Genomic DNA, 12,531 nt, shown 5'->3' with positions numbered 1-12,531 from the left:
TCCAGTAGGTTTCCCTTCTTTTCCGGATTTCTTCTATTGGCGTTTCCATTTGTCTTTTTACCTTTTCTAAGATACACCATTTGATATCCTTTTCCGAGTGTCCATGTACGAGCAGAGTCAACATACAATGCTACAGGCAAACTAATAAGTCAACTGTAAATATTGGTATTCTATCAGCATGGTCAATTTCCAATTACACCTTTTCAAAATAGGATCTCTTCTGACACACTATAGAATCAGCTCCTGCGACATTGTGAAAAGCAGTGTTGATAACAGCCTCATTGTCAACTAATTATTTTAAATAGCTGGCCATTTATCTTGGCTCCATCCAATTTGGGTAAAGCAATGACCAGTTTCTAGGCACAACCTACTATGTACAATGCTCACTGTATTACATAAATTCAGTAAGACCATAAATGCATGCATACATAAAGCAGCCATATGGACTTAAACAAACTAGACCCTCATCTGTAGGGTTTGGTCAACTGCAAACAGGTATTTCCACTGGAGACAAATGCCTTTGCCATGTAAATCAGTGGTTTGCTGATGAACACAATGGCTTCCAAACATGCTAATAGCCTTCCTCATTTTAGTAACTCCAATCTCATTGACATTAACCCTTACAAGTCTGTATCTTATTAGTCTGTGGGACATGGTCTTTGCAAGGATTTTGAATTTATATCCATTGGTGAAAAGAACAAGTATGTCCCACATTGCCTGTAAGTCTGTATTACTTAAGTTTGGCCGCAATAGTTTATTGCTCCTTGATCTGAATTTCTAAAGTATGGCCACAATAGTTGCCTCACTTAAGTACTCAGGCAGTTCTTGGACTTTTTAAAATTAGCATTTTTCAATCTTAATCTATTTTGTAACTGACCTTTCACAACCTTAAGGAATTCTTCAGGCAATCCGTTTAAGATCCGGGTCTTGAGTGTTTTCCTCATATTTAGGTGAAGCAATTGCATCATAACTGCAACGTGGAAGTTTCGAGACACAATGCTTGACAATGTTCAAAGCACAATCAATTATCTCCCCCCAAAACAAAAGCAAGGCCTCCTACAATCGCGAATGGTCATGACGTCAGGCCACATTGTGATTCCCATACAGATGAGTTGTCGCTCTTGTGTTTTACTATCAACTAGCAAGTATATGCACAAGTTTATTTACTAAGGAGAATAATTATCCTGTTGTTACATATACAGAAGTGTGCAGGTTATATTTAGGTACAGATGTGGAATTAACAACATACAACAAACATATTTCAAAAACTATTTTATTTCCATATAACAAATACAAGAAATAAAGGAGTACAAAAATATACATTTCTCGCTGTGTGAACTCAAGTAATATCTGCTGCTCCTGCGAAAAACCAAACAGATAAATAGTTTGGAAGACATAACAGCTGAAACAGCTGAACATGGTCTCTGCCTTAGTTCTTGGATGCAGTGGTCACCTTATTTCCACTACACCAGAAAACATGTTACATAAACTTAACATATCCACCCACTAAGACACAGCACACGCAACACAAGTAAGCACTGCAGCTAGCTTGGTTCAAATTTACTAAGTGCTATATCCCCAACAAAGGGAACCAGCAGGAGTGGTTTATGGAGTGTTACCATTTCAGTTGAAGAGGGCTGTCTTCCTCATGTGTCCTTGCTATGCTACTCTGTCAAAACAGTCAATTGTAGTGCTAGAAAAAAGGCCTCTTCTCACCCAGCTGATTCTTTCCATCATCACTGAGCACACGTTAAATACTCAACAGCCTATAGTTCATTGAGGTATCTTTGCCTACTACTCTAGCTTACGTAAGATCTTTGATGCTTAGATGAATATCAGTGTGTCAGTTTGGAAATTCCATTAACCTTGTTAAACACAGTAATACTGTAAGAATGGTCAGTTGTAGCTCTGTATATACCTGCGGATTCCAGTGGCACGGGTCTGAAACACCCATCCTCAAAATCAATCACTCTTTTGCCACCAACAACAAAAACAAACCTTCAAATTCATTGATCCAATAAAACCAGTTATCCTTGTGGGGATTATACACATTACATTTGACAACATACAACTAGTCACGGACTGCAAACCCTAGTTCTCAAGAAACTCTAAACAGTTCCTTCCATGAATGACCTACTCTATAATGCAACTACAGATTGTAGTTTATCCCGCCTTAGCAAAAGAACAAAATGTCACATTTCTTCAAAGAACCACAGAAGGAAAAAAAATGTAAGCCCTTGTGAGATTCTGTAACAGTCGTGCTGTGAGACTGCAAACTCAGCTCCTCATCTCTATCAAGCACACAAGACATGCAGATTCTGCAAACCAATCAACGACTAATACTGTAATCTAAGGTTTTCCAGCTCAACCAGTAAGTGTCTGACCATCGTAGACTAAAAGTGGTCACATGTAGTAAATAAAAATTCCCGCCTTCAACCATGCCTATTAGACATTCTCATTCAGAGTCACCAATCAAGTAAACTATCCTCTTCCAGAGGGGTTTCAAATATACTTTCTTACCAGCCACTGTATTTCCTAACGCAGTCACAGACTGTAAACTAAGCACTCATATAAGTCAGAGACTGTAATCTAAAGTCTATCCTCCTGCCAACAACAAACAAACTAAATACTCAACCCTGACCCAGTTCAGGACCCCAAAAATATTGGAAGAACAATCCAACAATCTAAACTCTCCCCTTCTCAACTATCACTGACTAGTACATGCAGCCTGACTGTGATCGGAGCTCCATCTTGCAAAGTGTGGATAAAAAGGCACAGTGTGATTGCATAGTGAATCAGGGGGACCAAAAAGGCCCACTGCAGTAAGTCTTCCAAGGCAACAGCTTGGGCATCAACAAGAACTATTCCATTGGATACTGTGCCAGGACCTCATGATTTGCAAGTCCTTCTGGCAAACTTCTTGAAAAAGAAAAAGCTGAAATTCCCTCAGTACGTATTTACAATCGACTTGCTGATGAAATGCAAGTTCACACTGGTCGTTACGTTGCTCTTTTCCACTTTGCAGAGGTAAGTGTGGTCTGTGACTGTGCCTGGCAAATGTCTGTCCATTCACAATCGTCGAGAGGCAGTACTGCTGGCTGTGTTACCTTCCACTCTCCTGCCGCTTCTGCAGCACTTGAATGACTTTACTGATGTCCTCTTCAGGAACCTAAAACAAATAAAAAAGACAATACATTTGTGATTTTTTGAGAAGGACTACTCAGAGGCCTGTAACTGCAACCCCATCATCTGCACACTAGCACTATTGGTGCACTATCACACTCCTGAGACGAGGGGTTTCGAGCTCTGGAAATGTTCCTCCCCACTATAGGTTTCGGTCATGAGAAACTTGAAAGAAAACAAAAAAACAGAATAAGCTACATTCACAATACTTTGCTCATGTGAAAAATAAACTGAGACGCACCTAGTATTTGGTCAACAGGATCCAAATGATGAGCGCAAAAGAATAGTAAAATAATTATTGTGGTAGGCAGAGCAGAGGCTGGTAGAGGATCTCCATAGCAGGGAGAGTATAAGCAGAGTAAAGGGACATTGGTGGTAAAAGCTTGTGTTGCAAGAAGAAACTCCTGTGGTAAAGAGGACACAGGTAGCCTAAAAGGATGTCTGTAACAAAAGGATGCTAGACAGCGAAAGAAGACAGTAAACATACAAGTAGTCGAGCTCCCCTTCTAGTAGATATCAAAACTTGCAGGAATTACCCATCATGATTTTTTTTCTCCTTGGATGATGGGCGCTCGCCGACACAATTCGGCATGCTTTAACTTTGTGTTCCTTTGCTAGCACCAAGAAGCATCTAGGGACACACATTTCTTACTGTCAGTCAGGGGAAACAATTGGTGGAGGGAGGAGGGGGAGTGGGGGGGGGGGAATATCTGTATTTTCAAATCTACAACTTAGGCTAAACCTGAATGGATGGGCTTACTGGTGCCACCTTTATGTTGCTTCCCAAAAAAAGGAGAGTTTGCCTTTATGGATATTTACTGCTCAAGCGGGGGTTTCACATGCTTGGTCTGATCCATTACAAATGGTCCTCCTCTTACACTTCCAATGTGAGAGGATCTCCTTGGAAGGCAGAGTATGAGGAGGGTGAGAGACCACAATGATAAAGAGGACATGGGCAAAGTAAGAGAACTGTGCAAGGCACAGACAGTGGCATCACCATGGGAGAAAGGATACAAGAGTGTCTGAGGAACCGCATAGTAAAGGGTACCAGGTGCCGTAGCTGGACCCCTATTGTGAACGGCATTGACGATGAAAGAGGATTCCTATGGTAAAGAGAACATGGGCAGCTTAAAAATTAACCCTATGAAAAAGGAAATGGAAGGAAATGTGCACTGCAAACAGTAATGAGCACCTGGGCAGCATCATGGAATTTCTGCTGCAAGCAGCACAGACAAAATAGGAGGCTTATAACAACATTAAGGGTACAGGCAGCAAAACACTGTTCCGGTATGTAAAATCCTCAAAAAGAACATAACCCCCGCCCCCACACGTACACCCACAAAGGTCAAAGTAAAAAGAAGGGTCTCTCTAAGGTAGTCAGAAGAGTGGTCAAAAAGTTATCAAGTACAGACAGTGCACAAAGGTAGAGATGGTATCTGTGGTACACAAGATACAGCCAGTTCAAAGTGTCATTCCATGGTACACAAGCAAAGTAGAGGGTGTTAAAAGGGAAAGACAGCTGAAGGCCCATTCCTCTTAGCAACGAGTAAAAACAGATGATTAAGAGCGCCCTCACAGAGCTAAGTACACAGACTGCACAGAGTATATTCCATTGGTTAACCACAGATCATCAAAAGGAAACGCAACAGAGGGCACATGAAATATTAAGTACAAAGGAAGACAAAAAAAAACTTTTATTTTGAAGACACAAGTCAAGAACACACACACAGCAAGAGAAGGGCGCCAACCTAAGAGCACAGGAAGCTCAGAGGATCCCGAGCAGGTGATATAGGACCAGAGTGCAGACAATACTAGGAGTCAGTAGTACACTGCAGCTGTTAAGGGAGTGGGAAAAGCAAGCCATCAGCAGCCAAATCGTATCTTTACAATAAGTTGGAGAATGCTATAGTGCTGCTGAAATGAGGAGTTACAGTAGCACGGTGACAGTGAACCCAGGGATGTCTTTGTATGTAGGTGTGTTTGCGACATACATCGCGAGCCTTGGTACAAAGCAATGGACCACGATACCAGATAGGAGTTTTATGGGGGACACTGGGACAGCATAAGAAAAACCGTTACAGTAAAATTACGGCCACTTCTCTTCATAACACATGGATGTATGTTAAAAAAACACGACAGTTAAATGTTTAGGAAACAAAACCAAAATACATCTGAAACCCCCCAGATTTAGTTAGCCGAGGAAACCATTACTAAACATTAATCATCTCACGCCTGGACTACAGTAATGCACTCTTTCTCGGAGCACCGGAATCAACGTTCAAAATCCTGCAACAAGTGCAGAACGCGGCAGCCAGGCTGCTGCGGAACGTTCCGGCCAGGCAATCAGCCAGGCCCGCTCTAAAGGCACTCCATTGGCTCCCGGTCAAAGAGAGAGTGACCTTCAAAGCCCTCTGTATTGCTCACAAGAGCATTCAGGGGAAAGGACCTGCTATTCTGAAGGACATGATTCGGCCCTATAAGCCCACCAGAGCCTTACGCTCCAATAATAAACACCTCCTTCAGATAAAGAGAATTAGGAGAGCCCGTTCAGGTGGCAGGAGCTTTTCTATCCATACTGCACACGCCTGGAACTCCCTCCCACTCTCACTACGCTCTGAACCAAACCTGCTCAGGTTCAGGAAACATTTGAAAACTTATCTATTTCCAGAATAATTCTAAATCTGTTCTGCTTCACATAGGCAGCTTGCTCTGATTCTCTATAAGCGCTGGGATGCCTCTGGGTAACCGTGCGCGGTACAAAATTCGTTAATAATAATAATAATAATTACTCACACTCTTGACATAAAAACTATGTCGTCCCCAAAGTGACATACTACTAATGGAACTGACCAAGCCAACCTGCCAGAGCAAGTAAACAAAAGCCTCCACATGCAACTTCCTAGGTCTGCTCAATGCTGTAAGGTGGAAAGAAGTACCTGTGGCAAGGGTCAACTATGCATCTCCCATGGTTTCTGTGGTGTTGTGTCAACGCAAAGAAGGGTGTTTTTTGCTCCACAACTGCCACCTGCCCCAGAAGTTAAGACTTTAGTGTCTGCAGAGAGATGATTCCAGAGCAGGATGGAGCGTATGTGAGTGAGTCCTTGTGAGCAGGCTTGACCCCCTGGTGCAATCTCTTGCAGGCACATGAGGAGGGTGGGACTTGGCTAGTAACAGGATATCTGGACAAATTCGACTTTCTGATGTAAGAAGATGCCACTTCCTTTTGCAGGTTGGCTAGACTCACAGCACTGCCATTGGGAGCTGGACAGTCTAGAATATAAATAAAAGTTCAGCCCTGGATAGACCTTTGACTAATGGGAACAGAAATACACCATCCCATGTCCTTCGAGATTAGATCTGGTTGGAAGAAGTCATTTGGTGCCTGTTGTAAATTCTCCCATGGTTTCACCCACCTCCTCCTGTCTTTCCCTACGTTATCTCCACCCTTGGTACAGCCCGCGCTATCAGCTGAAGGCTGCGATAGAATGTTGGTTGACAGAGATTATACCCGACAAGCTGGGAGCACCTGTACTTATCATACTTGAATAAACTAACTTGAACCCATCAAACTGGATGTTTTCTTTACTACATTTTTGGAGACGTTGGAAAGGAGGCTGAGCCAGGGTAAGCAAGGTGTTTTCCCCCCTGGAGCAGTTTGGAGCTTGGTCGGAGTAATGAAAATAATTTTGTGACTTACCCTTCCTGGGGTGTTTCTCATCTGCAGTTCGGGTCGGGAGCTGAGCAGGGTAAGCAGGGCAAAGAAGGCGAAGCCCGCATAAGTACATTAAAGGCAAAAGCTGTAAGGGGGCGAAAGGTGCGATCTGCCGCTTGCTTCAGGGCTGGTGACAGCAACTTTGACGGGCAAGGCGCCCCTGCCTGAGGCGGATCGGGAGGAAGGAAGACGGAAGGTGAGCCGGTGCAGAGCGTGAGTAAAAGTCTCCTGGTTTTCCGTGGTGATTTCCGGCTAGCGGTGAGCAGATTTGCTTTCACTTGAGGAGTGCCCTGCAAAGGTGATGTGGAGGTGAGCAAGATTGTATGCCCGTTACCGGAGGAGTTCTACATGCCGGTCTGACGCCGAGGGGTGAGCGGAGGCGCTTTCAGGAGGTTTGCCGGGTGAATGCTGTGAGGAAACTGCCTCGTTGTGAGGAAACTGCCTCGGTCTTGGTCAACGAGCGTGTGGAGAGTGGCGGTGAACGGCGCTTTGAGCAACAGACTGGTGTGAAAAAGGAACGAAGGCGACCTGGATGCCTGACTGACTGTTCCTGACGAGTCTGCAACTCTCCTCACTGGAAGTTCCCGCCTTTGAACTTTGTCATCGCTTGCAATTGGTTTGGTGAGGGAAATTCAGTGAGGAAGAAAGAGGACTGATGTTGGGTTTTTTTTCTCTGCAAGTGGTTTTAGGAGTAAACTTTACTGAATGAAGGGTGTTTAAAAGGGGAAATTAGAAAAACACTTATACTGAAAGTAATTTTCACCTCCCTGCGTGAACCATAACTTTCCATCAAATTGACGCTTCACAAAATATTTTTTGAGGTATTTGGCAAATAAGGCCCTGCTTTTGGGAAGCATTTAGTGACAGTGACTGGTTTCATTTGGAGGGAACCCTATCTTTATGGCCATGGCAGGGGCAGGAATGAGCCAGCCTCCACCTTTCTTAAATGATCTGGGTGAGCCTGACATCCCATGGAAAAGGTGGGAAGGAATATCTCATAGCAATAGGGGGAGGTAATTACAACAATGTGAGAAAACAACGTATAACTTGGGGGTTCATGGCAGGAAAGTGTTTGAGGACATAACAGGCAGGCAGGTAGATGATGAACAAGAAGAGGTTGAAGGGACCAATGTGTATGAATATACGTTGAGGAAATTGGAGGAACATTTTAGAGTTAAACTTAATGTGGTACTAGAAAGGCACAAATTTTACAAAAGGGCGCAGAAGAAAGATGAAAAGGTCACTAACTATGTTGCTGTCCTGAGGGGTTTATCTGCCACGTGTGAATTTGGGGCATTAATGGACTCTATGATAAGAGACCAGATTGTTAGATGTACTAATGTCCCTAGGATCCAGGAGGAACTCCTTACAAGGAATCATGACCTAGAGGAAGCACTAAGTATTGCCAAAGGTTTGGAGCACACTGCGTTGTGCATGAAGGAGATGAAAATACACGACAGGGTTTCCAGAGAGAAAAATGAGAGCAAGGTGGTACATGAGGGGGAGACAGTGTGTAAAGTGGGGGAAAAAGCAAGGAGCAATCAACGCAGCAACATACATGGGTTACTATGCTACAAATGTGGTAGTCCCAATCATCTGGCAAACAACTGGAAGTGTCCTGCCAGGGATGTGTTATGTAGGAAATGCATCAGGAGAGGGCATTTTTCAAAAGTGTGTAAGAATGTCAATCCTAAGGTACACATGGTTGAAAATGTAGAAATTGGAGAAGAGGGCGAGAAAACCTTTATATTTCAAGTGGGGGATGATTAGGAAAATGAAAGTAAGGAGTATCCTAAATGTGAAATTACCCTTGATGGAGAGAAAGTTGAAGTTTATGCTGATTCGTGCTCTCCTTATACTTTGATTGACAAAAGTGTGTTTGAAGAAACGTTTGCAAAATATGGTGTGGAACTAGAGAAAGCTGACGTTTGTCCAGTAGGTTACTACAAGGAACGCATACCATTAGAGGGTATGGCGAAAATGAGGATAACATTTAAGGAAAGGCACACGGTGGGGAAAGTGTATGTTACCACGAGGGGTTCTAGCTTTCTTGGGTGGAAGCACCAGAAAGAGTTAGGGATTAAGCTAGATCCCAACAACAGAGAGCAAGTGCTTTTAGTGGAGCCACCCAGTATCGCTGAAAACCTAACTATGGAATTTAAGGAGGTGTTTAATGAAAATCTGGGAGTGTTGAAAAACTATATGCACAGAATCACTCTCAAGGAAGGAGCTGTACCCGTGGTACATAAAACACGATCCATTCCTCTGCGCATGAGGGAGCCATTGAAAAGTGAGTTGGAAAAACTGGTCAGCCAAGGGGTGATCAAGGAGATTGAAAGTTCTGCATGGTTGGCTCCGGTTGTCATCACGACCAAGGATGGAGGAAAGAACATTAGGTTATGTGTAGGCTTGAGAGACCTGAATGCAAACATTCAAGTAGACAGATATCCCCTCCCGAGAATTGGAGAGATGTTGAGCACCATTCAATGGGCAAACTTCTTCAGTGTCTTGGACCTATCATCGGCCTATTATCAGATAGAGCTACATCCGGAGTCACAGTCCCTGACGGCATTCACAACCCCTTTTGGAAATTTTAAATTTCTGCGGATGCCTTTTGGTTTGGCGTCTGCGGCTGCAGCCTTCTAACGGGTTATGCAGCACATTCTAAAAGACTGCGAAAAAACAATGTGCTTTCAGGATGATATCCTGATATATGGATCGAATGAAAAGGAACATAGTGAGAACATCAAAGGAGTGTTAAGGAAATTGAGGGATGTAGGCTTCACTACCAGAGTGAGCAAGTGCAAGTTGGGGGTGAGCTCGGTGGACTACTTGGGCCACACTATTTCGGAAGAAGGCATCAAACCAAAGTGCGATCTGGTCAAAGCAGTTAGAGATGCTCCAAGACAAAGAAACAGAGAGGAGGTTGTGTCATTTCTGGGACTGGCGGAGTACATGGCGAAATTCATCAAAGATTTCGCCACCAGATCTTATTCTTTGAGAGAGTTGATAAAGAAAGATAACATCTTCAACTGGGGAGAAGACCAAGAGACTGCGTTTAAAGATATAAAAAATGCAATCATACAGGCACCCTTTATAGGAAAATTTTATCCTGAAAGAGACATAATAATTTGTACAGATGCAAGTAACCGAGGAATAGGCGCAACCTTAGCTCAGAGAGTAGAGAAGGAGTTAAAAGTTGTAGCTTTTGCTTCCAGAACCCTCACCTCTCCGGAAGCCAACTATTCCACGGTGGTAAAGGAGGCCCTAGCTGTATATTGGGCAATCAAACATTTCAAATATTATGTGTGGGGAGTGCAATTCGAGGTGCATACAGCCCACAAGCCTTTGGTGCCCTTGTTCACAAAGAAAAATATAGAAGAAATGACCCCGCGCATAGCAAAGTGGGTGTTGGGCCTGCAAGGATTTAATTTCAGAGCGGTATACATTCCGGGGCAACAAAACAGGGTGGCAGATTTCCTCTCAAGGGCTCCAATCCGTTGTGATGCTGAGGAAGAAAAAGTTGAGGACACTATTTTGGAAGTAGGCGTGGCGGCAGTGGCGAAGGAAGAAAGGGAAAACCAAATGGAACAGGACGAAACCTTGAAGAGGGTAAAGAAGTATATCGTGTCAGGATGGCCAAACAGGTGCAAGGAACTGGACACCGAAATGCAACCGTACTGGAATGTTAGGGAAGACCTATCGGTGGAGGCGAACTTCATCCTGAAGTCTGTAAAACTAGTTCTTCCCGAGGGGATGAGGAATCAAGTGATCTCTCTGGCCCATGAAGGTCATTTGGGCAGAAGTCTATGCAAGTCAAGGTTAAGAGCAGACTGCTGGTTCCCAGAGATGGATCGAGAGATGGAGGAAAAGGAACGCGATTGTTACGCATGTAGTTTGAGCGACAAATCAAAAGTATCTAAACATTCTCCCTTGATCCCGGTGGAAGTACCAATGGCACCTTGGCAAAAACTGGGCTTTGACATTTACGGGCCCCTTTCATGGTAGAGGCTCCCAAGACTGGTACCTGTTGGTATTGATCGACTATTACTCTAACTGGATAACTCACAAGATTGTATGTAATATCAATACAAAGTCTTTGATACATTTCCTAAAAGAGGTGTTTTCAAGAGAGGGTATTCCTACAACGTTGATAACAGACAATGGGGTGCAACTGATCTCGGAGGAAATGAAAGAGACTGCTCGATTACCCATATCTGTACTCCGTTGTATTGCCCAAAGGCGAACGGCAAAGTGGAAAGAGCGAACCGCCTCTTGAAGGAATGTATGAATCTGGCCAGCAAGGCGGGGAAAAATGTGGAGGACGCCACCATGGAAACGCTGTGGGCATATCATACCACCCCAACTCCATTTCAGGACACTCACCATTTGAGCTGTTGAGAAGAAGAAAGGCTGGATCTAAGCTTTCACAGAATTGGATGGGCAAAACTGGTCATGTGGAAGTCGATCAGGAGGAAATGAGAAAGAAAATTGAAGACAAGCAAAGCAAATACAAAGATTGGTACGACAGGAAGTGGGGTGTAAAGGAGAAGAACTTCAAAGAAGGACAGATGGTGTATATGAGAAAGCCGGACAAGTTAGGGAAAAGAGGAGACAGATTCTACGCCCCAGGGAAAATAAAGGAGGTTAAGAGCAATGTGGTAGTCATGGAGGATGGGAAAATGTGGAGTCAAGACCAGGTTGTCCCCGTTACGATTAGAGAAAACCAAATAGGTGAGGGGATTTCAGAGTCGGGTGACAGAAGGATAGAAGGAAGGAAATGGGGCAGAGAAGAGAAAGTTTCAGGAAAAGAACCACCCTGTTCTGGCAAAGACAGTACAACATGAGGTAAAGGTCCGTTGTGCCATCCTTTAGTGGGCTCATTATATCTCCCATCAGTTTAACCTAGGTAGGGAACCTAGGAAGCGGTCTTCTGCGCAAGACACCATGTTTTGGTGGTGTTGTACCATTTGCATTATGTTGTTCTCACCCATTCCAGCTCTCACCCGTACCCCCCAGTGTCTGTCTGTCTGTCTGTCTGTCTGTCTCTCTCTCTCCCCTCTCCCCTCTCCCCTCTTCCCTCTTCCCTCTTCCCTCTTCCCTCTCCCCCCCTCCCCCCCCCCCCCGTCATGTAGTACAAGGTTTTCACTCGGCTGGAGATTCCCAACTACCCCTACTGACTGCAGACGTGTGCCTGGTACCAGCAGCACTGAAGCTTTAAACTGCATTCAGAAGACATTATCGGAACTGCAAATAGGTGGCAGGGTTAACGACTGACACGGGAGGGGGCATTTTTATTGCAGACAGTATGTGGTACGAAGAGGGCCAGTCACAATGGAAAATGATTCTTAGTTAAGCAAACTCTGCGTATCTAAGAGTCGCTTTCCAATGGCGCTACCTGTTCGGGTTTGAACAAAAATTTGGATTCATCATCTAAGTTTGCACTCCATTTATCCTGCGAAAAATCTGCATTTTATCAGTGACCTACTCCCTCACTGCCTCTTTGAAGTCTATGAAGGAACTAGACACGAAGACCGGACGTGCCATACAATATCCCAATTTGTAATGTCTCAAACATTGGATGGGTTCGGACAAAAAAACAACACTTGTGATGGGGGTTAGACATCACATGACAC

General features: G+C 44.0%; 1 protein-coding gene across 1 annotated transcript in view; it reads right to left on the bottom strand.

The window, feature by feature from the left end:
* Positions 1-1,259: 1,259 nt before the first annotated feature.
* The window catches only part of CASTOR1 (cytosolic arginine sensor for mTORC1 subunit 1), a 144,360-nt gene continuing 133,088 nt past the window's right edge, over positions 1,260-12,531 (bottom strand). The window contains exon 9 of the mRNA XM_086943208.1: positions 1,260-3,169. Coding sequence (XP_086799334.1) covers positions 3,104-3,169 — 66 coding nt within the window. The 3' untranslated portion in view covers positions 1,260-3,103. The remainder of the gene's footprint in view (positions 3,170-12,531) is intronic.

Source organism: Lissotriton vulgaris, chromosome 11 (genome assembly GCF_964263255.1).
Source record: "Lissotriton vulgaris chromosome 11, aLisVul1.2, whole genome shotgun sequence".
Lineage (NCBI taxonomy): Eukaryota > Metazoa > Chordata > Amphibia > Caudata > Salamandridae > Lissotriton > Lissotriton vulgaris.
Note: the sequence above shows the minus strand (reverse complement) of the source record. Positions and strands in the feature narration are given on the sequence as shown.